Source organism: Acipenser ruthenus, chromosome 9 (assembly GCF_902713425.1).
Source record: "Acipenser ruthenus chromosome 9, fAciRut3.2 maternal haplotype, whole genome shotgun sequence".
NCBI lineage: Eukaryota > Metazoa > Chordata > Actinopteri > Acipenseriformes > Acipenseridae > Acipenser > Acipenser ruthenus.
This window is the reverse complement of record NC_081197.1, coordinates 22,442,589-22,466,119: the sequence shown is the minus strand read 5'-3', so window position 1 is coordinate 22,466,119 and position 23,531 is coordinate 22,442,589. Positions and strand designations below refer to the sequence as shown.

General features: G+C 37.4%; 1 protein-coding gene across 9 annotated transcripts in view; it reads left to right on the top strand.

The window, feature by feature from the left end:
* LOC117405863 (synaptojanin-1-like) overlaps positions 1-23,531 on the top strand; it is a 92,972-nt gene that overhangs the window by 52,787 nt on the left and 16,654 nt on the right. For 5 of the 9 annotated variants that reach the window (XM_059029712.1, XM_059029714.1, XM_034009298.3 and 2 more), the window contains exons 13-27: positions 6,213-6,236; positions 6,472-6,663; positions 6,946-7,030; positions 8,176-8,316; positions 8,695-8,887; positions 9,068-9,226; positions 9,581-9,737; positions 9,906-10,023; positions 12,252-12,467; positions 12,923-13,001; positions 13,231-13,393; positions 15,450-15,653; positions 15,861-15,983; positions 18,033-18,071; positions 22,306-22,341. In XM_059029712.1, the coding sequence (XP_058885695.1) occupies positions 6,213-6,236; positions 6,472-6,663; positions 6,946-7,030; positions 8,176-8,316; positions 8,695-8,887; positions 9,068-9,226; positions 9,581-9,737; positions 9,906-10,023; positions 12,252-12,467; positions 12,923-13,001; positions 13,231-13,393; positions 15,450-15,653; positions 15,861-15,983; positions 18,033-18,071; positions 22,306-22,341 (1,929 nt within the window). The remainder of the gene's footprint in view (positions 1-6,212; positions 6,237-6,471; positions 6,664-6,945; positions 7,031-8,175; positions 8,317-8,694; positions 8,888-9,067; positions 9,227-9,580; positions 9,738-9,905; positions 10,024-12,251; positions 12,468-12,922; positions 13,002-13,230; positions 13,394-15,449; positions 15,654-15,860; positions 15,984-18,032; positions 18,072-22,305; positions 22,342-23,531) is intronic. The other 4 variants (XM_059029716.1, XM_059029715.1, XM_059029713.1 and 1 more) reach the window with 3 other exon arrangements.

Below are 23,531 nucleotides of genomic sequence, written 5' to 3'. Positions count from 1 at the left end.
AAAAAATGATGTTTTGTTCATAAAAAAAATCTATGTCTAATGTGAGAGCATAGGCTGTACACATGGGGGAGTGAGAGTTTGGTGGCTGGTGGCCATCTTGGTGAAGGGACAGTCTGGAACCAAGATGGCCACCATTTGCACAGCCACATGGTGATGGCATTGTTTGAGCGTGTAAATGTGGGTATAGAGCGCCATTTGTGCCAAAACTATCGGGCCGTTAGTTTGTAAATTAACATTTTATCTAATTAACTACATAAAACACAAATTAATTTGCAAATTAATTAATGAATTAACAACAACACGTTTATGAATTACTGTATGAATTGACAAATCTATGGACTAATTGCTGGACAAATTGACCAATTGACAAACAAATTGACAAACAAATTAACAAATTCACGAATTGACAAGCAAATTGACAAACTAATGGCCCGATAGTGAAGATGAGAGAAGATGTGGAATGTGGCCAGGTGGTGGTTGATTGAATAATTAATTGTGTATCAACCCCTGGCCACATGATATAAAAGACAGAACAATGAGTGTGTGGTACTGTCTGAGGAGTGAAAGCCTGTGTGGTATGAGTTTAAAGAGTAAGTAGCGGGGTTCTGGAAAGTATAGCATTACACATCCCCAAGTGTTGCTACAAAGAAAATAATTGAATCTATTCAGTCTTGAACAAAGAAGACTACGCGGTGATCTGATTCAAACATTCAAAATCCTAAAAGGTTTAGACAATGTCGACCCAGGGGACTTTTTTGACCTGAAAAAAGAAACAAGGACCAGGGGTCACAAATGGAGATTAGATAAAGGGGCAATCAGAACAGAAAATAGGAGGCACTTTTTTAAACAGAGAATTGTGAGGGTCTGGAACCAACTCCCCAGTAATGTTGTTGAAGCTGTCACCCTGGAATCCTTCAAGAAGCTGCTTGATGAGATTCTGGGATCAATAAGCTACTAACAACCAAACGAGCAAGATGGGCTGAATGGCCTCCTCTCGTTTGTAAACTTTCTTATGTTCTTAACTGTTTAAATAATGTGCCTGTCATTTTTTTGTTTTCATTGTTAACATCCTAAGAACATTTTACACTTATAACTTTAAAGTCTGTTTCAAAGCTTTTTTCAAAAGGTCTGTGCTAGAATTTCACATTGTCAAACAGGTAACACAGCAATAACGATCCATATGTGGTACAGAACAGAAAAACCAGAGCGCTTGTTAAGCTTTTTTTTTTTTTTAATCGCTCTTCCTGCAGTGATTTAAAGGACAGATCTCAAACCCCAGTGCACTACTGCAGACAGCTTTGAAACAGACTAATAACTAAAGTATTAAATGAAAAAAGTTTTCAGGATGTTAACAATGACAAGATAAATTACAGGTACCTTATTTAAAGAGTTGTAGCAACACATGGGGACGTATAACGCTATATTTTTCGAAACCCCGCTGCTTACTCTAAGTGTTTGTGGAGTGAAATTCCCCAAATGGTTAGACTTTCTGTTAAATTTATTTTTAGCACGTACAATTTATACTTTAATGCCCTCAAGACAGTCTTTTGAATTAGGTTTTTGAATAAAACCGGACCTTTTCTTTTTCGTGAACCAAACCGTGTACTTGTTTTTGTGTACGGGAACCCCTGGATACTGCATTAACAGGTGCAACGAGCCCTTTTGAACTTGACAGTTTCACACAAATTAATATTGCCTTGCATTGCTGATATTTTCCCAATTAAATTTCAGTTTAACATAATTCGAAAGATCTTGCATATTAAAGTCACCGGAGACGCAATTGCAAGACAACATTTTATCTAATTAACTACATAAAACACAAATATGAATTTAAAAAGAAGACACTAAGAAACCTTAGGAAATTATATTCTTGTATACAGATTTTAAGAAATTGAACCATTTAGAAGTATTATCACAGTAACTTTAAAATAAACTATCTCAACTGAAGATTTTAGTGGAAGACAGCTGTGTGATCTCTGGTCAGCTGTGTGATCTCTGGTCAGCTGTGTGATCTCTGGTCAGCTATGTGATCGCTGGTCAGCTGTGTTATCTGTCCACTGTGATGCTACTCTTTTATATGCCAAGTCTTTCAGCTGTTTAGAGAATACATCACAATCACTGAATTCAGATTAACGGTTTTCTTTCCATTTTACATTTTGTGTTTACCGTGTATAGTGCAGTGATAGGGTTGGTTTTTATGCTGTTATTTTTACTTTTGTCTGTCACATTTTCACCATTCTTGCAATGCTAATTTTAAAGTTATTCTATTAAAGGGTTTTTCAACTTGGTGTTCTCTGTCTTTTTTCTTGTTCTTTGTTATTATTATTATTATCTAAGTAGGCAACCTTATAAAAAGGACTACAGTTAGCAGCGGTTTAGTTTATTGTTAAGTCATTTATTTTTTAGCTAAGCTTGATAAGCTGGATTTAATAGGGAAGCATGTACACAAAGGGTTCAGAGTGCTGTATTGTTGCTGTTGAGTAAACTCAGCCATGTGGGAATTAAAAAAGAAAACTTCAATACAGTATGTGCCGTCCTGCACCTTGCGCCCTGTGAGCTTGTTCCTTTACTTCATCTTTTTACTGTAAACTTATTTAAAAGATTACAAGCTTGTGATAATGTTCCTGCAGCTGTCCATTCTGATTACCACTTCTGGTTTTAATTTTCTTGGAGCATTATTTTTTTTTAAAAAAGGAAACAAAAATAGCATTCTTTAAAACTCATTGGCTGTTTTTAGGTGCATACCTGTTAGTGATTTCAATTAATCAATCAATTTTTAAATAATACAGAAAATACAGTTCTAAATAATGAAATTGATGTTTAGAGAACTATAATAGCAGGCATTGTGTGAAATATTAATGTGTCACAATCTTCTGAGAGGGCTTATCCACATTAATGGAGGTAGCTAATGGACACACTTGTAGGTTGGTTTGATGTTAATCAAAGCCAGTATAGTTTAGATTGTGGGTACCAGCACAGAGCACAGTTACTCAAATGCTTCAGATCACAGTCCCATTCTATAACTTTTATTTAACCCACTAGTTTACCCATGTGCTTGTTTACAAAGCTCACTGCCTTCCTTGCAACTGTCAGGTTTTCAACTGAGTACAACCCAGTAGGTGGCGATAAAGGGTAAAGTATCCTTGCCAAAATGAAAGCGTTCAGAAAGATGTTCTCTATTTCAGTCATGGATTTTTATTAATAAGCAGGTGACACAGGCATCTTTTGAAGACCATTTTAATAAATGTGTTTGGAATGATTGGTGGGGGGGGGGGGGGGGAATAGATATTACAGTTTGTTTAGATGTTGGAGTTGAGACATAACACTGTGTAACAAATTTTTTTTTTTTTTTGGTTCCTGGGTAGTAAGTGTTATTTCCTAATTGCTTATGCCTCAAAAGTATAGAAAATGGCTATTATTCCCCACAAACTTTGCTTTTGTGACCAGGACAGTGATATTTTGAAATTTCCAATGAGAAAAATGGGCGAATTTGTGTCTTTTCGTTCACATAAAGTCAGAAAAAAACAACATATGAATCCAAATTAACATGTATTTATTAAAGTAATACAAAAATGACTACAAAAGATTTAGAAGTGAGTAGTTTTTGAGATTTACGATTATACTGTAAATCAGTTTCACGATTCAGCCCCCAAATGTAGTCTCCCATCATGTTCTCGTTATACTGTCCTTGGTAGCGGCGTTCAAAGTCCAGTATATCCTGGTGGAAGCGCTCGCCTTGCTCCTCCAAGTACGCTCCCATGTTCTCCTTGAATTTATCAAGATGAGCATCAAGGATATGGACTTTGAGGGACATCCTACAGCCCATTGTGCCGTAGTTCTTCACCAGAGTCTCAACAAGCTCCACATAGTTTTCGGTCTTGTGATTGCCCAGGAAGCCCCGAACCACTGCGACAAAGCTGTTCCAAGCTGCTTTCTCCTTACTAGTGAGCTTCTTGGGGAATTCATTGCACTCCAGGATCTTCTTTATCTGTGGTCCGATGAAGGCACCGGCTTTGACCTTTGCCTCAGACAGCTTAGGGAATAAGTCTTGAAGGTACTTGAAGGCTACCGACTCCTTATCTAGAGCTCTGACAAATTGTTTCATAAGGCCCAATTTGATGTGCAGTGGTGGCATCAGCACCTTCCGGGGGTCCCAGCCGTACTCATCTAACTTCAAGGCGTCCAGCAAGGTCTTGATGCTGTTGTAATCCTCTTTGAGGTGCACCGAGTGAGCCAGGGGAAGAGATGGGTACTTGTTACCATTATGGAGCAGCACGGCTTTGAGGCTCCTGAATGAGCTGTCAATGAAGGACAGTATAACAAGAACATGATGGGAGACTACATTTGGGGGCTGATTTGTGAAAGTGATTTACAGTATAATCGTAAATCTCGAAAAACTACTCACTTCTAAATCTTTTGTAGTCATTTTTATATTACTTTAGTGTAAATACATTTTAATTTGGAATCATATGTTGTTTTTTTCTGACTTTATGTTAACGAAAAGACACAAATTCGTCCGTTTTCTCATTGGAAATAGGTAAATTTCAAAATATCACTGTCCTGGTCACAAAAGCAAAGTTTGTGGGGAATAATAGCCATTTTCTACACTTTTGAGGCATAAGCAATTAGGAAATAACACTTACTACCCAGGAACAAAAATTGTGTTACATAGTGTAATTGAATGTAAGCATTCATTTATATTTTATGTTTGCAAGGAATTTAACAGATAGTTACTGAATTTGGAATAGGATACCAGTCCCACGTAATACATTTAAAAAAAAAAAAATATATATATATATATATATATATATATATATATATATATATATATATATATATATATATATATATATATATATAATATAATATTATTTATTTATTTATTTATTTATTTATTATTAATTTTTTTTAAATAATTTAGTCGTTGCCAATTAGTTTTTATTATTTTCTCCCCAATTTGAAATGCCCAATTATTTTTAGGCTCAGCTCACCGCTACCACCCCTGCGCTGACTCTGGAGGGGCGAAGATGAACACACGCTGTCCTCTGAAGCGTGTGCCATCAGCAGCCCGCTTCTTTACACTCTGCAGACTCACCGTGCAGCCGCCTCAGAGCTTCAGCGTCGGAGGACAACGCAGCTCTGGGCAGCTTACAGGCAAGCCCGCAGGCGCCCGGCCAGACTACAGGGGTCGCTGGTGCGCGGTGAGCCGAGGACACCCTGGCCGACCTAACCCTCCCTCCCCCTAGGCGCCGCCCCCGGGAGCTCCCGTCCACGGTCGGCTGTGAAATAGCCTGGACTCGAACTCGCGACGTCCAGGCTATAGAGCGCATCCTGCACTCTAGCGAGTGCTTTTACTGGATGCGGCATTCGGGAGCCCCTTAAAATATATATTTTAACATGTTATCATGATTAACATGTTATTATTACAGTAATATACAATTATCTCTCCTTTTGGACTTCTGTAGGCCAGTTTATAAACCATGCACAGAAAAAGTGTCCAATTTGAGTCAAAACACACCAACACCTTGAAATTTCATAATATTGTTTGTTTTGTTTTGTTTTTCGTTATGACAGTATACCCATAAGCAATATGTGCAACAACACAGTTAAAATGAGCACAGAAAAACTCAATTCAAACAATACACCCATAATTGTGCCTATAAGTGTTACCAAGTCTATATAATCATTGCAGATATATCAAATTATTAGCTTGGAGTCTGAAAGCGTGATAGTACTGTATCAAAGTACTGTATATGAGTTATTCCATACTATAGGGGTACTCAGAGTCTGCCCAATGTAATACACAAACATAGTCTCAACATGTGCTCTGTTAAAGAAATACCTTTAAATCAAGTTTAAGAATTAAGATCAATTACAACAAACAGATACAAAAATTTATATAGTTTAAATCTTATGGGTTGACACATGCGTAATCAGAAGTAAAGTTCTGAACATGTATTCAACCTACAATGTATGTGTTTGTTTTCTTACTGTGCATGATATGTTTTTGTCTGTGTGTTACATTGGACAGACATTGGGTCATTCTTTTGGTACCCTAAGGCAGCCACCCACATATTAAAATATTTTTTTCATGTTTTTCAAAGCAAATAAAAAACAAATCGTTTCCTTTATTGTTTCAACTCACAATTATAAAAATAATATCTTCTTTGACTAACTATTCTTGTCCTTCTTCCCCTGTGCTGCGGCTGTAGTATCAGAACTTACCTTGCAATCAGGTATAGTAAAAGGATGCTTTAAATGTGCCTAGCCTTACCTTTCCTTGTAGTTAAAATGACTATTTTACCAAGTGGTTTGTATCATGGTTTACACATCTTGTATCCATCATTTAGCAACATTTTGTTTAAAACATCACATACTGGGTTTCATGTGGTATTTACTTTAGTTTATATTTTACAAGTCAGCTTTGGTGTTGACATTAAAAAAAAAAAAAAACCTTATTGTTCCCAACAGCATCACCAAGAGTACTCCGTGGTATGTGCCAGAATTATAATAAATACACAAAGCCCAAGCGCATCCGGGTCTGTGTAGGCACGTGGAACGTGAATGGAGGGAAGCAGTTCCGAAGCATTGCTTTTAGGAACCAGACCCTCACTGACTGGTTACTGGATGCACCAAAAATAGCAGGCATTCCGGATTTTCAAGGTAAAAAGGAGTGTATTTATTATAATCCATATTATAATCTCCACATAATATTACAAGTCCCAGAGCTACAGAAGCTATTCACACGTGATTAAATAGGAGAGGTCTAATTTGCAGATGAAACCTCCAAAACACGGTTGTACTGTAGGCACTAAAAAGTTTATTTAGTTTTACTTGTTCTGTGATTTAAGTTGACAGGCTAACGAGAATTGATTTGTAATTTTTAAAGAAGAGATATTGTACGTTATAAATGTTGTTGTTAACGTATTGTTTTTGTTCTTTAAGACGCACAAAAAGAGCCCATTGACATATTTGCTATTGGTTTTGAAGAAATGGTGGAGCTGAATGCAGGCAATATTGTCAATGCAAGGTAAGCAAATGTCCCCCTTTTTTAATGTTGTTTGTTAGGATTGTTGAATGTTTTAAGCAACTTTTCTTATATGCTGCCATTGAAGTCTTATAAAAATGGCAAACTTTTCTCATTTAGGTACCACAGTTAAACAATAGACTATTACTGTTTAACTTTGCTTCATTTTATAACAATGGGGATACATTTAGCCCACCACTGTGCTCAGATGATCATTTGAATTGTAATCTGGGAAGTTAACTCAGCCCAATGACAGTGATAACTCCACTGTGTTGTGTTTGTTTAAATCACTGGGCAACGTTAACACTTACATCAGCAGTGGTGTAAAACCAACTATTTAGATCATTTTAATTGGATGTTAATTCTGAAGACAGAGGTGTTAATAAGATATTTGCTTAGATCATGCTTATAGCCCTTTATATATATATATATATATATTGTAACAGAGCGGCACTCACTCTGGTTCATTGCCCCTTTAAAAGCAGGACCCAGGACACAAGAAATGGATTTTCAAGCGCTTACGCGCTAATTTTAATATACACAAAAATAAATAAACAAATGAAACAAAACACCTAGCTCCGTTTTGAGCACTAACTAAACATTTTATGCAGGTCCCTGACTAGCTCGCAGGATGGCTAAGCCGTTTACCTGTCATAAAAACACTGGAAACCACACAAGTTTAACACAGCACGTTGACTGCTCAGAAGCAGAGCGCACCTTCTGCCTCCTTCTACTCAGCAGCCCCGTGCAGACTGACTGTACATCTTAAATACCCCTGCACCTGGTACTAATTGATAATAACTACCAAGTGTGGGTGATAATTAAATAAATAAAACAATTCATTTAAACAAAACGTGCATTTGCACATGTTTTTGGCAGGGAAGATTTTAACCCCCTCCGTGCCGTGTTACAATATATATATATATATATATATATATATATATATATATATATATATATATATACATATGTGTATATATATATATATATATATAGATATATATATATATATATATATATATATATATATATATATGGTTTGCATTATTTATTATAGGCAGGAAGAGATTCATATGAGCAGACAATTAGGAGTTCTTGCTGAATGGTTCATTCTTTTAAACAGTATTTAATAAATCAATGTTTTTCAGCACTACCAACCAAAAGCTCTGGGCAGCCGAACTGCAGAAGACTATTTCCAGGGACAACAAGTATGTGCTGCTGGCCTCCGAGCAGCTTGTGGGTGTTTGTCTGTTTGTCTTTATCAGACCCCAGCACGCTCCATATATCAGGTCAGTGCATCTGCTGGTGTTTGCAGATCTGTCCTAGCGATAATAACAACCACCAATTAATCAGGAAAACATGAATATTTTTGGCATTTCACCAGGACAATCAAATTCTGTTTTATGCTAAAATATAATTTCTTCAGTCACTTTAATACATTCTGCCACAGTTTTCTTAGCCTTCTATGCACTCTGAAAATACATGTGGGCGGTCCAATTTGTTTACATTTCATCAAAGGTATTTAGGCTGAATCCTTTCCCACTATACTACTTGCATGAGAAGGACGTTTTAAAACCATATGTAATATCCCTGGTGATGTTCATTAAAAATAAGTTGATGGATGCTTGGTAACTTTAATTAGTTTATTTATATATCTTCTGTTTCAGGGACGTTGCAGTAGATACTGTAAAGACAGGTATGGGAGGAGCCACTGGCAATAAGGGAGCTGTGGCTATCCGGATGTTGTTCCATTCAACCAGCATCTGCTTTCTGTGTTCACACTTTGCTGCTGGACAGTCTCAGGTCAAAGAGAGGAATGAGGATTACAACGAAATTTCACGGAAGCTGAGCTTTCCAATGGTTTGTGTTGCTTTGACAATAACACAGAGCATTTTCATTGTACATAGAGAGTCACATTACAATAAAAGTCTCTTAGGAATATGTGTGGAAATGATGTACATATCCATATTATTGAACTATGTAATATTGTATGAACAGCCTACCTCCACCTGTGTTTATTTGTTATTTGTTTCTGTTCAGGGGAGGCTGCTGTATTCCCACGATTATATATTTTGGTGTGGGGATTTTAATTATCGTATCGACCTTCCGAATGAAGAGGTGAAGGAGCTCATCCGCCAGCAGAACTGGGATGCTCTTACTACAGGAGACCAACTGGTTAATCAAAAGAATGCTGGGCAGGTAGCCTACTGTACATTGTATATCCCTGTAGAATAAATCGAACTACATGCGCTACAATGCTTACTCATTATAAACGCTGTATTTAGGAGCCACTGTATTTCTCACGAATAGAAGTAGAAATGAAACACTTGAGCCAGAGACAGAACGGTAGTTATAGCACGTGAGCTGTATTTCATATTTGTAGTGTTTCAAATCATATTCTGTACTAATGTAGTTAATCATTTTAAATGTAGCTTTCTTTATAATGCATCTGCTGCTGACAGGATAATGGGTATAATTTCAATTTTTTTGACAAAGTAAACCAGAAGTTCTTGGAAAGCATTGTTCAAACCTTAATTTGATACTTTTCTCCAGATTTTTAAAGGATTTCTGGAAGGCAAAATAGATTTCCCCCCGACATACAAATATGACCTTTTCTCTGATGACTACGACACAAGTGAAAAGTGCCGAACTCCTGCCTGGACAGACCGCATTCTTTGGAAAAGAAGAAAATGGCCTTTTGATAGATCTGGTAAGGAAATCTCTTGGAATTGAAAACGACCAAAAAGTAAATATGCTTTAGGGAATCTGTTCTTAACTTGAATACAAAAGTATTTATATAAAGAATCCCAATTTGTGTGGGTAAATATTTCTTTCTATCAAGTGTATATCCTCTATTTTTGTTTTACTATCTCACCAGCTGAGGACTTGAATCTACTGAATGCAAGTTTTGATGAAGAAGACAAGTTAAGCTATACATGGACACCTGGAAGCCTGTTATATTATGGAAGAGCAGAATTAAAAACATCTGATCACAGGTATGGTCATTTTGTTTGCACATGAAAAGAATGAGCACGGAAATTAGTTTATAAAGAATAAATGTTGTGACCAAAACATTTGAAAAGTGTAAAACTTTGATGGATTTATTATAGATTGTATAGACTTAAAGTAATTGTAGCTAACAAAATTGTTCCATAAAATGTCTTCAACATGCACATCTATTCATTATCTCAAATGTGCTGTTTTTAAAGAAACACATGTTATAGCAAGCATGAATTTTCATTTGATACCATGATATCTGGTATAACACAAGGTTAAAGAAATCTATGAGATTACCCCTGGCGCTCACTGGCTTCTTCACTGGCAAGAACCAAACAGCTGCTTCCCCTATTCACTGACACACTTTATTGCACGAGAAGGCACTTCTGAGGTGAAATGACCCAGGAAGTGCATCTGCAAACAGATAACCCAAGAAACTGAGAGAGAGCTTCTTTTAACCTGAACTAGTACCAGATATTGTGTATTAAAAATGAAAGTACATGTGTGCTGTACCATGTGTTTCTTTCAGAACTGTACATGTGAGACCTGTGTAGCTAATGGAAGTACAGTATGGCAAGATGTACCGTGGTAGCCACGGCCAGCTATTTACCACTTGCGATACTGTCGCAGTGCAGCAACGCAAAAATGTCACAGGGTTGCAATCCTTTTTTTTCAGACCAGCTTTGAATCCACTGCACTTCATTAGTCCTGCCACCAGGTGGCAAAAGAGAACTGAAAATGCATTAAACTAAACAGTGAGAACTGTGGACTTATAGACTATGATTTAAAGGCAATCGTGCATTTTGCCAGAGCGCAGCTAAACTGCACATGGTTTGAAGTTATGTTCTGACGTCAATTGATTGTTCACGCTCATTCAAACAGGAGGAGTTATAATTATTGAACTAAAATCAATATAGCAGCCTGTATACAAAATGCTTTGAAGTATAAATTATTATTATTATTATTATTATTATTATTATTATTATTATTATTATTATTATTATTATTATTATTATTTATTTCTTAGCAGACGCCCTTATCCAGGGCGACTTACAATCGTAAGCAAATACATTTCAAGTGTTACAATACAAGTAATACAATAAGAGCAACTCACAGAAAATTATAAATCCAGCAAAAATCTGAAATGATCTACTGTGTCTTTGAGTAGAAATATTTATTTATACTACCTGTACAGTAGCACTTCCACTTCTAACAATCCGCTACTCTGACTCAAAGTATTATACAGTCCTGAAGTGTAGCGATAATCAAAAGCACAACAGTCTGTACAGTATAAAGATGGCACAGATCTTGTTATGTAATCAGAAGTCCTACAGTATGTTATGCACAGTCGCCATAACTTCTGTGCTATGAGTACCGTTGAGCAGTGATTTTTATTTATTTTATCTTGACGCATTATAATTAGGGCTTCTGATTTTCGGTTTTAACCGATAAAACCCGATAAAACACCCCCAATACAAAAAAATTTTAATCGGTGGATAGCCAATAAACACTGGAAAACACCGGAAAAACTGTGGAAATGGTTAATCAATTCACGTTGACTTTACCCTTTTCTCGTTAAAGAAAATAAAACCTACTACAAAAATAATAAATACATTTCCTAGTGCTGCTGGGCAATGTCCCGCCTTCCTGACTTGCATCTATCATTGATTCGTTCTGAATACTTTAAACCCGCCCCAACTACCGAGTGTCAGCACATTCCTACATTTCTATTGGAGACTCCGCTTGCAAGATTTAAAACTAGATTACAATCAGGATGGAGGCTTGCTAGCAGGATTTTAAGCTGTATTACAGTTAAGATACGGAGGATTTAAAACCGGGGGGGGGGGGGGGGGGTAGGGATAGTAATGCAACACCAATAAAGTAGATCACTATATCAAGATTTCGACAGTTACAGATGTTGAAATCATGTACGGAAGTAGGTGGTAATAACTTGAAATGACATTAAGCGACAGTATATTGAACATTTTCTTGTTCGCCATGAACAGTTTGAAATATGAGGTTATTTGTGATATATGTTTTTGATTAAGATCAGGATTTTGAAAATTTAACATTGAACTTTCTGTGAACAATGAATGTAATGCTTTTTGTTCTGTAAGGTGTTTTTACGTTTATTTCAGCCATACCCAAAGATAAGTACGAATAACAATATACTTGGTAATAATTTTGATAACTCCAGTGTTTGATACCACTTTTGACATGATTTCAGGCCAGTGGTTGCAGTTATAGATGTAGATGTCCTTGAAGTTGACCCGGAGGCTCGTCAGAGAGTATACAAAGAGGTCTTTGCAGTGCAGGGACCACCAGATGGCACTGTGTTGGTTTCACTGAGCTGTTCTACCCCTGAAGAGGTTTACTTCGATGATAATTTAATTGACCATCTCCTTCAACAGTTTGCTGCATATGGTGAAGTAATACTTATAAGGTAAAAGGGTTACTTTTTTTTTTTTAAGATTTATTGTTTTCAGTAATGGAACCGTATAATAAATAATGCACCTTTTCTGTCAGTTTTGTGATAAAGATTTTGAAACTGACTCTTCTATAGGTTATTTTCTGGAGTGAAGAAAGATTTTCTTCTTCAGGAATAAAAAGAAGCCTGTCAGCCAATAGTGGGTCTTATCGCATCAGCACTGAACCTTTAGTTGCAACAGCAAACTACCTAACCTGTTAAACTGTTTTAAACCGAGGTAGTGTAGAAGTAGTGTTTTTTTTTTCCCGAGTTCTAGAAGTTCTAGAATATAGCAGGTTTTGGAAAAGATTCCTAGAAACTCATGGATAGTTACTGTAAGAGTAATTATTGAGCGTACTCATACTAGGGACACAGTCAGGATTTACATTTTGTTCTCATAAAAAAATACATTTGTTTGTGTTTTCATTTAGGTTTGTAGATGAAAAAATGTGGTTGACATTTTTAGATGGCAGTTCTGCACTAGAAGCACTAAGCTTAAGTGGAACCAAAGTAAGTACTACTTTTATCATAACATAACAAGTTTGGTTAAAATTTCAGTGTCAAAATGAATGATATAAGAATATGTTGTTTTTTTGATGATATTAGTGTTTATTGCTATGGTACTATATAGCACTTTTAGACATCATAAATTAAACAAATACATTTGTTTATCCCTAACTGCAGATTAAAACTAAACACAACATGCAAAGGTTTTTAATTTAGATGTTGGTTTGTGCAGGTACTTGGGAGAACCATCAACATTACCTTGAAAAGCCCTGACTGGACTACCAGTTTAGAAGAAGAGATGCACCTGGAGAGAATTTCTGTAGGAGTACCGCCCTCGGCAAGCTCCACTCTCCTGGGAGAAGATGCAGAGGTTGCTGCAGACTATGACATGGAGGGTATGTTGTGCTTTTTTGTTTTTAGAGAGTTAGTTATGTTGTTCAGTTATCACCTAAAGCTTTCGATTACCATACTTGTAAAGCTGGGCTGATCAAACCAAATTTTTTATTTCAACCAACACAATCCAAAATAGACTATTACATTTAGTTTTTACCTAACTTAAACATATCTGAAATCAAAATGCCAAAAACATTGCTTTTAATCATGTAAAATGTAGTCAACACACCAAATTCACCTACTTTTTCTACCAGATGTCCATCTTGGATTTGAGTTATGCCCTCTACTGATTTTTAAACCTTCATAATTAATATATATATATATACTTTAACAGTAAAAATATTCATCTAAGCTAGATGGTTGTTTTAAATTAAAAGGCCAAGTCCTTAAGCATACAAGCAAGACAAGGATGGCATGTCACAGGTACAGCAGTTCTGCCAGTGCCAGTTCTGCAAGTCCGTACTGCAGGTAAATGTGTATGTGTCACTTTTACAGGCCTGGGTTTTGTTTACTATCTATCAAAACACAATTATTAAAGTCTTGTTTAAAATGTGATGTATTAGTCTGTTAAGAAAAGATTATTATCCCTGTGTTGCAGTCATTTTCACAGTATATTTTTTAGGTTAAAAAGCCCCTGTATCATAGAGGCAGTGCTGGGTGAAGCTCACTCTGCCCTCCCACTTCACTGTTGTAAAATGACACGCTTGCCAATTTTCTAAGCGCGGATCATATTTCTGCCCAAATATCTACAAACCCAAGCATAGATGGCTCTTGGTTTAAATGACAGTGCATTATAGACACCTTCAACAGCGAATAGTGAATCTTACGTCGGCCCTGATTATTTTAGGTTTTGAATATCAGATAGAGAGGAAATGCTTTTTTTCACCATTCTGTATGTCTTTTTGTATTAGGGCCTACAATGTAATTATTTATTATACAACCATGAATCAGTCGACAAAGACCGCTAGATATGGAGCTTGAATAAGGGTAGCAACTAAAAACGCGGAACCGCGGCAAACACCCATTTCGTGCTGTCATCACTGACACATATTGTGAGGCGGTGTTTTGAGATCAATGTGGAAGATACAACAAGCAAAAAGACAAAAAATCGACTTGATATGTCTTCTTCAATTGCTGTACTATACTTAAATGTGTATTAAATGTTTATTTTTTTTTTACTCTAAATTAATATTTATATTCAATTTTTACCAATTCCAAAATGCTTCAGATGATATTTTCAAAAATAGCAGTTTTTAAAGGGAAATAAAACAATAAATGTCAAAGTATGAGTATTATGTATGTTTACAGGATCATTTATACTTAAAGTGCAGAAAGATTGTGCTTCACTGATTTAGTATTCAATTATATGACCACCAAAAAAACTGCAAAGTTCATTAGCAGCACATAGCAGAACTCTTCATAAGCAGAGTTGTACAATGCACTTACTGTAGCATTCTTGACACTACTCTGTTTGCCTATGAGTGACTCTTCTGAGTTTAGTATAATATATTACCATCTTATGTTTCAACAATATGTGTTTTGAAGCAAATGTAAAAGTTTTCTTATTCAGTGTATTTGCAGTTTAATACTCCAGTTGCAACACTTGGATGCATTTAGGCCTTTCCTGTCCAAAGTATACTCTCCCTACTCATTTTTGTGTAGTTCAGTTTTTTTCTGCTGCTGTATATCATAGTTTTTTTTTTTTTAAATGGTTAAAATATATCCTTTGTCTCTGAACTACTGTTTTACGTTTCTGTAGTTACTGCTGGGTGTCAGAATAATGGTTTAGCTTGTAAATAATGGAAAATCATGAACACAGCAGTGCCCCATCATAATGAATTGGCTACTTTTAGAGCCATTGAGAGGCTTGTGCAATAATGCTAATGTTAAAGTACCAAAACAACCAGCTTGAATCTGGGGTCTTTTATTGTGAGCCTATGAGATGAATTAAAATCTGCAAGAACAATGGCTAGCAGGCAAAACTGAAACTTACTACAAAGTATCCCTTCAAAGCCATAAGCCATGTTAGTTGCATCATGAAACCCTTTCTTGTTACAGGAGACGTGGATGACTACAACGCTGAAGAAGAGGAGATTCTTCCTCAGCACCTGCAGCCAGGCTCGAGTGCAGGCCCTGGTGCCTCACCGGGTTCTTCCCCACGGACCAGCCCCTGCCCCTCCCCTACAATGCCAGACATGGCACCCCCCAGCCTCCCTATCAGACCAAGTCGTGCCCCTCCACGGACTGCCGGTCCACCTGAAGGTACAGCACTGCTCCTTATAGTGGCATGGTCATAATAACCACGTTGTTTGGATTGGGAGTCATAATTGTAGCATACAAAGAACGATTGCTTGTTTCCTGGTTGCCAGTACCACAATTCATAACTACAAAGTGTATACTAATTTCTGTTTAAAAAAGTATTGTTGCAATATTAAATATTTATAATGGTTCATGTTGTTCTTTTGTTAGGGTCTCCAGTGGAATTTCAGCGAGAATCATCTCAAGGACTTGAGCCCAAACGCCCTCCTCCCCCTCGCCCTACAGCTCCACCTGCACGCCCCGCACCCCCCCAGAGACCGCCTCCTCCATCAGGTAAAGATAAAACAAAACAAATGTTTTATTTTATAACCAAATACAGCAACGCTTAGTGGAACTAATGCCGTAATTCTAAAATCACAAAAAGATGAAGTTATCAAAAGTAGTGATATCCTGGAAGAAACAACTAAGAGTGCTGTCCTAGCAAATAAGAGTTGATGAATGTTGGTTTTGCTTTCCTACCAAGTCAGGGTTATATCTATTATAGTTAGACACCTTTGCTAGGTGGACCTGCTACTGTAAAGTTGGATATTGGGCTAAACATTTTCCCAGCCAGGATTCTGTGACATTTGCTCTTTGCTCAGCTGTAATATTTGTTTTAAGCTTAGCCGTTGTATTTGAAAAAAATGAAAGCGTGTTACACCAACAACAAAAATACCCAACACGTCCGGTATACAGTCACATGGGATGTTGACTTTCAATCCACACCCACTATAGTGCTTCATTACCGGCATACTGTTCAATGAGGCGGTTCAATGTCATCTCTGAAACACCTTGCGAGGTGGGTCAGAGATGGCATAAAATAGGATGGCTCTGTGATGGTATAGGCAATTCACACATACCAAAATGCTGCATCAGTGCCGGTTATGAGCCATCATAACTTGTCTGTGTGAAAGGGGTGTTATTGATGCAAAAACAACTGTCTTCAGCTAGAATATATTGGCTTTGGACATCTAGTGTAAATTCAAGCGATGGTGCCCGTCAATGAAGGCTCTACTGTGTGGTAGTTGACCACGACTGGTCTTATGCGTCCCGAAAATAGTCCCAAACATTTTCATAAAGCCAGAATCTCATACATAATTGGAGAAACATATTATTAAACAAATAACTTGTTTACTTGCCAGAGCTGCTTAAAGTTTACCTGAACATTGCCTGAAGTCTGAATGGAGCAATATTCCTGAACTTCCCGAGTCTTATCAGTGCAAAGTATTGATTGCCTGCTTTTGGTGGATAATAAAACAAATTTAGACAAATTGTGTCTTTGTTTAGTATTTGCTGTCCAATAGATGTGAGCTAAGCTTTCAATACAGCAAGTCAAAATGAAGAAGTCGATACATGTGCGAATTTGATTATAAACAATGTTCCATCGAGCATCTACTGTGTATTAATGCCCGCTAGAGCTTGAAGCTGATTGGCTGAATATGTATTAGAATACCCTTATGAATGTTTGCTGTGAAATCATGGTAAAGCACAGTCAAGCAAGTTAAATGACTCATACATATGGTAAAACATTGGGAAATGCATACAGTAATATTAGTATGGTAAGCATGACAAACTGCAAAACTACCATGCAAATCTACAGTGGTAAACTTTTATAAGGGTGCAAATGAATATAAGCATGTTTTGGTATGTAGCAATACAAATGGTCATGGTCATGCTATTTGTTTATATGCCAGGAATAAAGGGGGAGTAGTCATTAAATAATTCAAACAATGTCTGAAGCTGAAATATGTGCAGAGAAATATTTAACTATTTTTGAAAACTCACTGCATACTGTGTGCTTTTCCAATGAGCTCACATTAGAAAAACATGCAACTGCAAACAGGTCAAATGTCTCCTCATTCCCATCATTTTGTCCAGCTGTTGTCCCTTTTCTTTTCCATGTCTTACTGACTGCTCCTCTTATCTGAAGGACAACCAAACTGTTTTACAACTGCAATCAGAACTTCACAAAATCATTTAGAAAATGTGTTTTGCATGGCATTGGAGAAGCCACTTGACTGCTCATCTCCCAGTTGCATCTCGCTACCAGTGAAACTGGGTTACAACAGTCCCCAGCAAGAAAATATATGTAGCATTGTAGGTTGAGAACATATCAATAAATTGAATGGGTTTGATTTTCTTGATTCTCAAAAAGTTTATTTCCCTATATTATTTGTTCTTTCATGTTCACTGAATCAAAATGTGTGTGAAAAATCACTTTTGATTAATGAAACCAGTGGAGTCAGCTCTATGAAAATGGAATAATCTGCCTCAGCAAAACTATGTGTAACTCTTTGAATTCTGCTTGCTTTCACTTTCCTTGCTACTTGTATGTGTGTAAAGGAGCTAGGAGTCCTGCAGCACCTAGAAAAGAATTTGGAGGTACGTTTTAACTGTTGTACAAGCTGGCGTGCCTGTGTGTCAGATGCAGTAGTTTTGTAGCGTTAAAGCTCATACTGTGTATTTTCTTCCCAGATACTGTTTCATCTCTAGTGCATTATTTCATGCTAGTTCCCCACTGGAGCATTTGAAAACAATCTGAGGGTGGACCAGATTACTTTTTAAAACTTAATGTCGTTGTTTCCAAGCATATTTTTTTATTTGACATGCCTAAAGTCTGCACACAAAAGCTAAATCTGGCGTAGGGGATTAATGAAAAATAATCGGTTTCCCATCAGTCATGCATTTTAGAAATTTAACATCTTTTAAATATGTAACAGTATATCAATCTGCAGCAAATCTAAGTACAGTAAGTTTAGACCTGATTAGAACTTAGCTTGGGGACCTCAATGAACCCATTTGCTTCATGAATGGTGTATAGTAGGTGGCTCTTCCTCTAAGCTCAGCATGGTGTTAAGAAGCACTGTCCTTCATGTGAGATGATCTATGGTCCTATTAATAATAATTAATGCATAGCTTGATAATATTAAGATATACAGTAGTCTCTGGCTAAGAGAACACCCCTCGGGAAGCAAGCAAAGTGTTCTTATAGCCGAAGTGTTCTTTAAGAGGGAGTAGCCACCAGACACAATATGAATCAAAAAATAAATAATGTATTAATTGTCATTACGCACGTACATCAACATATAAAATGAACTGAATATGTATATGTTAATAAGCTATAATAAATAATAAACAGACAAACTAACGTTAATAAACTAACTGTCAAACTAAATTAATACAGCACCCCTAAACATGTTAAAAAATACAGCAGCAGTATACAAGACATGCACATTATTTAACAAAATGGTGAAGCAACTCACCAGAAAGGTGAACACCAAATTGCTCAGCGAATTGTCTGATTTCAGGTTTTTTTTCAAGAGCTCAAACAATTTCCAACTTTTTGCAGCAAGAGAAACAGGGCCGCATTTCGCCGTTTTGTTTACATGTCATTTTGTAGCAGTGAGATGCACTCGTGGAAATCAGAACACAAAACGAGGCAATGATATGACAGCGGTTCTGGAAACATTTAATAAACCAATCAGATGACAGGTCGCTTTTGAAAAGACTGAATAACCATTTTAATTTAAGTTTGATGATGATGAGTTGTCAGGTTACAAAACAATACTGTATCCATTGTGAACGAATTGCTATTGGTGCCAAGAAGGTGTTCTTTGAAGCGATGTTCCTGTTCCTTTAGGCGGAGCAATTACAATGGGAAAAATCAGTTTCACCACAAGGGTGTTCCCATAGGCGAAGTGTTCTCTTAGCAGGTGTTCCTATATGTGGAGACTACTGTGATAATGCTGTTTGTCACTGTGGACCATCTGTAGAGCCATATAAGATGGTAAATGGCCCTACAGTATATAAAGCAACAGCCTATATGCAGTTAGGTCTATGTACAAAATAAATGCAGATACACATAGTAAATGCTGTGTAAACATAATAAAACCAGTAATGTTTGGAGTCCCCGAGTAGCTCACCTGGTATAAGCGCAGCTGCGTGGTGTGCAGGGTGAGTCATTCAGTGCAGGTTTGCACCCTGGCTGTGCGGAGTCGCCGGTCTTTGCTAGGGATTCTGAATTGACTGCTTCCCCTCATTGCTCTACAGCAAACCCTGCTGGCCAGGCGCCCAGTGAGCTCAGAGCAGACACCTGCAGGGCTGACCTTTGTCTTCCAAAGGCCCATAGCTCGCTGACATCCGCGCTCGAGTTCCTGGGTGTTAAAGAGGAAGCTGGCCACTGAACCTTCTGATCTCCTGAATTGTACAGGGAATTGCTGAGGTGAGGAGAACAAATAATTGACATTCCAAATTGGGGAGAAAATCAGGAGTAAAAAAAAGTAATGTTTATTTAAGTATACATTTTTTGTTAAAAGATATTAAGGCCTATGTTTTCAGTAGATTACCTTTTTACTAATTACCAGTTGTGTTTTGAATATTAAAACGATAAATCCCATATTCACTTTTTCGTCAGCTCTTTGCCTCCTGTAAGAAACTTGTGGTAGCAGTTTTGGTTCAGGGTGTCACTCACTCTGTGCAAGTCGCCGACTCTGGATCCAGCAAAAGAGCCCCAGACCATCACGCATCCTCCTCTATGTTTGACAGTTGGTGTCACACACCGAGGAACCATCCTTTCGCCTACTCGACGGCGTACAAAAACCCTGCGTGATGAACCGAAGATTTCAAATTTTGATTCATCAGTCCATAAGACCACCTTCCAGTCTTCAGTAGTCCACTGGCAGTGCTTCATGGCCCAGGCATGCCTCTTTTTCTTATTTTGCCATCTTAGCAATGGCTTTCTTACTGCCACTCGACCTGTCAAACCTGCAGCTCGAAGTCTTCTCTTCACAGTTGAAACTGAGACTTGCTTACTTCGACCAGTGTTAAGCTGTGCTTGAAGCTGTTGTCCTGTGAGCCGCCTATCACGCAAGCTGTTGACTCTCAGAAACTTGTCTTCTGATTCTGTTGTGGCTTTGGTTCTGCCAGACCTCTTCCTGTCAGAGTTTCCTCCAGTTTCCAAGTGCCTTTTGATGGTGTAGGAAACTGTACTCCTGACACCTTGGCGTTCTTTGCAATTTCTCTAAAGGAAAGGGTTATAATGGTCTGTCTGTCTTCCTTTGTTAATTGCCTTTTTCTCGCCATTATGAGAGCAATATACTACTTCCTGCAGTACAATACTGTCCAAATAATGCTTAAGAGGGTGTAGTAACACAGTCTGTTCCAACACTGCTTTTATACAGACAGAGGGTTTGTAAGTAATCAACAAAAGTTGGGACACCTGTAGGAATTGTTAGCATCAACTTTCAAGGCTTAATTTACTTCCATTGCTGCAGAACAGCTGTAAGTTGTTAACCCATTACTTGTTCCCTGAAAAAGGCCTTTTTGTATAACTCTGAAATGTACATTTATTTTTCAGTTTTTGGTAACCTAAACTTTTTTTTTTTTAATCTCTTTTTAACCAACCAAAGACAAAAGATCTGCCCTTGGTCTGATAGGGAGAGCTGTGATGGCTTCCTGCCTTACCTCCCTCTGCCCCTCGTGCTGTATTCTCTGGTCTTGTAGGGCCATCGGTACTCTGGTCCTAGGAATGGCATTCTCCAGGTATTGATGAGACAAGGCATCTGCATTGCCATTCACTCGGACAGGTTGATAACGCACTTCAAAGTCAAATGGAGCCAGCTGTGGTGCACACCTCTGTTCAACTGCTCCCAACTTTGCAGTCTGCAAATGACTTAAAAGGTTATTGTCGGTGTATGCAATGCAATGATGCCCCAACAGGTACTCCCTGAATTTTTCTGAAATAGCCCATTAAAGCGCTAAAAATTCTAGTTTCATGGAACTATAATTTGCCATGTTTTGTTCAGTGGGCCTCAGACCCTGACTGGCATAGGCAATCGGGCGCAATTTGCCATCACACTCCTGAGCCAATACTTCCCCCAAGCCACGGAAAATCAGCATAGGCCAATACAGGTGCAGAAAATAACCTGGCCTTCAGGACCTGAAAAGCATCATCACAAGCCTCAACGTAGTGATTTGCGAGCAAATTAACTTTTGAATTTAGCTTGTGGTGGTGAACTTGCGGGACTATTCATGACACCTCCCCCAAATTTCTACGACTCTACGAAATCTCTATGACTCCCCTTGCAACACTCGCAAGGCGTTTGAGTATTTGGCCCATAGTACTTTATTTCCACTATAAACGAGACAGATTTGTTTCAACAAAAAGATTTCTAGTCCTCTCCATGTTAGCTTAAAATGCTCCAGTGGGCTAGCTGAGTGGTGATGGTGGTGGGGTTGTGTATGCTTCATTTTTTATATAAATAACATTTTTTCTTCATGCATTGTTGCCCAGTGAATGTGTTGATCTTTGTCTTTACTTACATTCTGAATATACACTGAGGAATAGATATATAAAAATGTCAATGCTATGTAGTGTGCATATCTATCTATCTATCTGTCTATCAATCTGTCTCTATCTATCTATTTATCTAACATGCAGAGGACAGATTTACACAGTGAAAATTGATATACTGTTTATATAATGAAGATTACATCTTTTTTTCTCAATTTTCCTAAATCAATCTTGTGGAGAAAAAAAAGGAATCTGACTTTCTGGGGTTTGCTTTACCAGTTTTCTTTTCTTGCAAAACACAATGCCTTTTCTTTTTTCTCTAAGGTTTGGGAGCGCCACCCAGTCCTGGATTAGCTAGAGGTAATATTTGGGATATTTCTTGCAAGTGCTTTGGGGAATGTGAGGTCCTAGACCTGTGTTTTGATTCTTTGCTGTCTGACATGTTGTGGCAAAGTGGGTAAGTGTGTGCAGGTGAAGGTAATACAGCAGTGCAGAAGAAACAGACAGACAACGATATCCAGGTGCAATGGTGTTTATTGATTGTATTTTGTCCAGAGTCTGACAAACAACAGTAAACAATAATGACGCAAAGTGATACAGTGGCGTGTATCACTTTATTTATAATCCCTGGGTTTGTGTACCGTAGCTCCGTCCCTTTCTAGATGGCCGACTTCCACCTAACCCTGGGAATAAACTGTCGTGCCATTTAGTCCAGGGTACTATGTTCCCTTTACACAGCGCCCTCGCAGGTCAGGAGGGAGATCTAATACCAAGAATCATTCTCTGTCAGACATGTTTAGTAATTGACTTGAGCAGTTGCTTGGAGCTGGACAAATAACAGTATTTTTAATGGGTAGTTAAGTTGCTAATTAATCAGTTTTAAGTAATAACTACAGTAGGTAATTGATTGAAATTGTTAGGCAATACATTATTTTTGTTTGCATTTTGTGCCCAGAAGTAGTATATTTTAAACCTATTTGACACATACTACGGTAGTCAAGTGTACGTTTCCCCATACAAATGTGTTTAATGTTATTAAAACTGGTGTATTTGATTGTAATAAGACATGTTCATAGCAAAGTGACATGACGGCTGATCATGTCAATAAAGTAACAGCTCATTAGTGTGCACATGTTTATGCTAGTAGATTGGATTGTGTCTGTCTCGGTTTTACTGTCCAATCCTGTTGTAATACTGTTTTACAAATAGCAATAGTCTTTAATCCCAGTAGATATATACAGATGTGCTAGATCTTGTAGTAGTAAAAAACACTAGTGAAAATCAGTTGTTTTTAAATTCTGCTTATGACATGCTTTATTTTCTGTACCCATATTTCTCACGGAAGGGTTTGCAGCATCACTGGTATATGGGTTTGTACATAATCTTGGAGGCAAATGTTTTTTTTTAAACTGTGTGTAATTTGGCATTTGCAGATTATGTGAAAATCTGGAAAATTCGGTGTATCCCAATTTTAAAATTAAAAAACAAAGAACCAAAAGATTTTGTAATCACATTGAATCCAGTTATCACATGATTAAGAAGCAAGACAA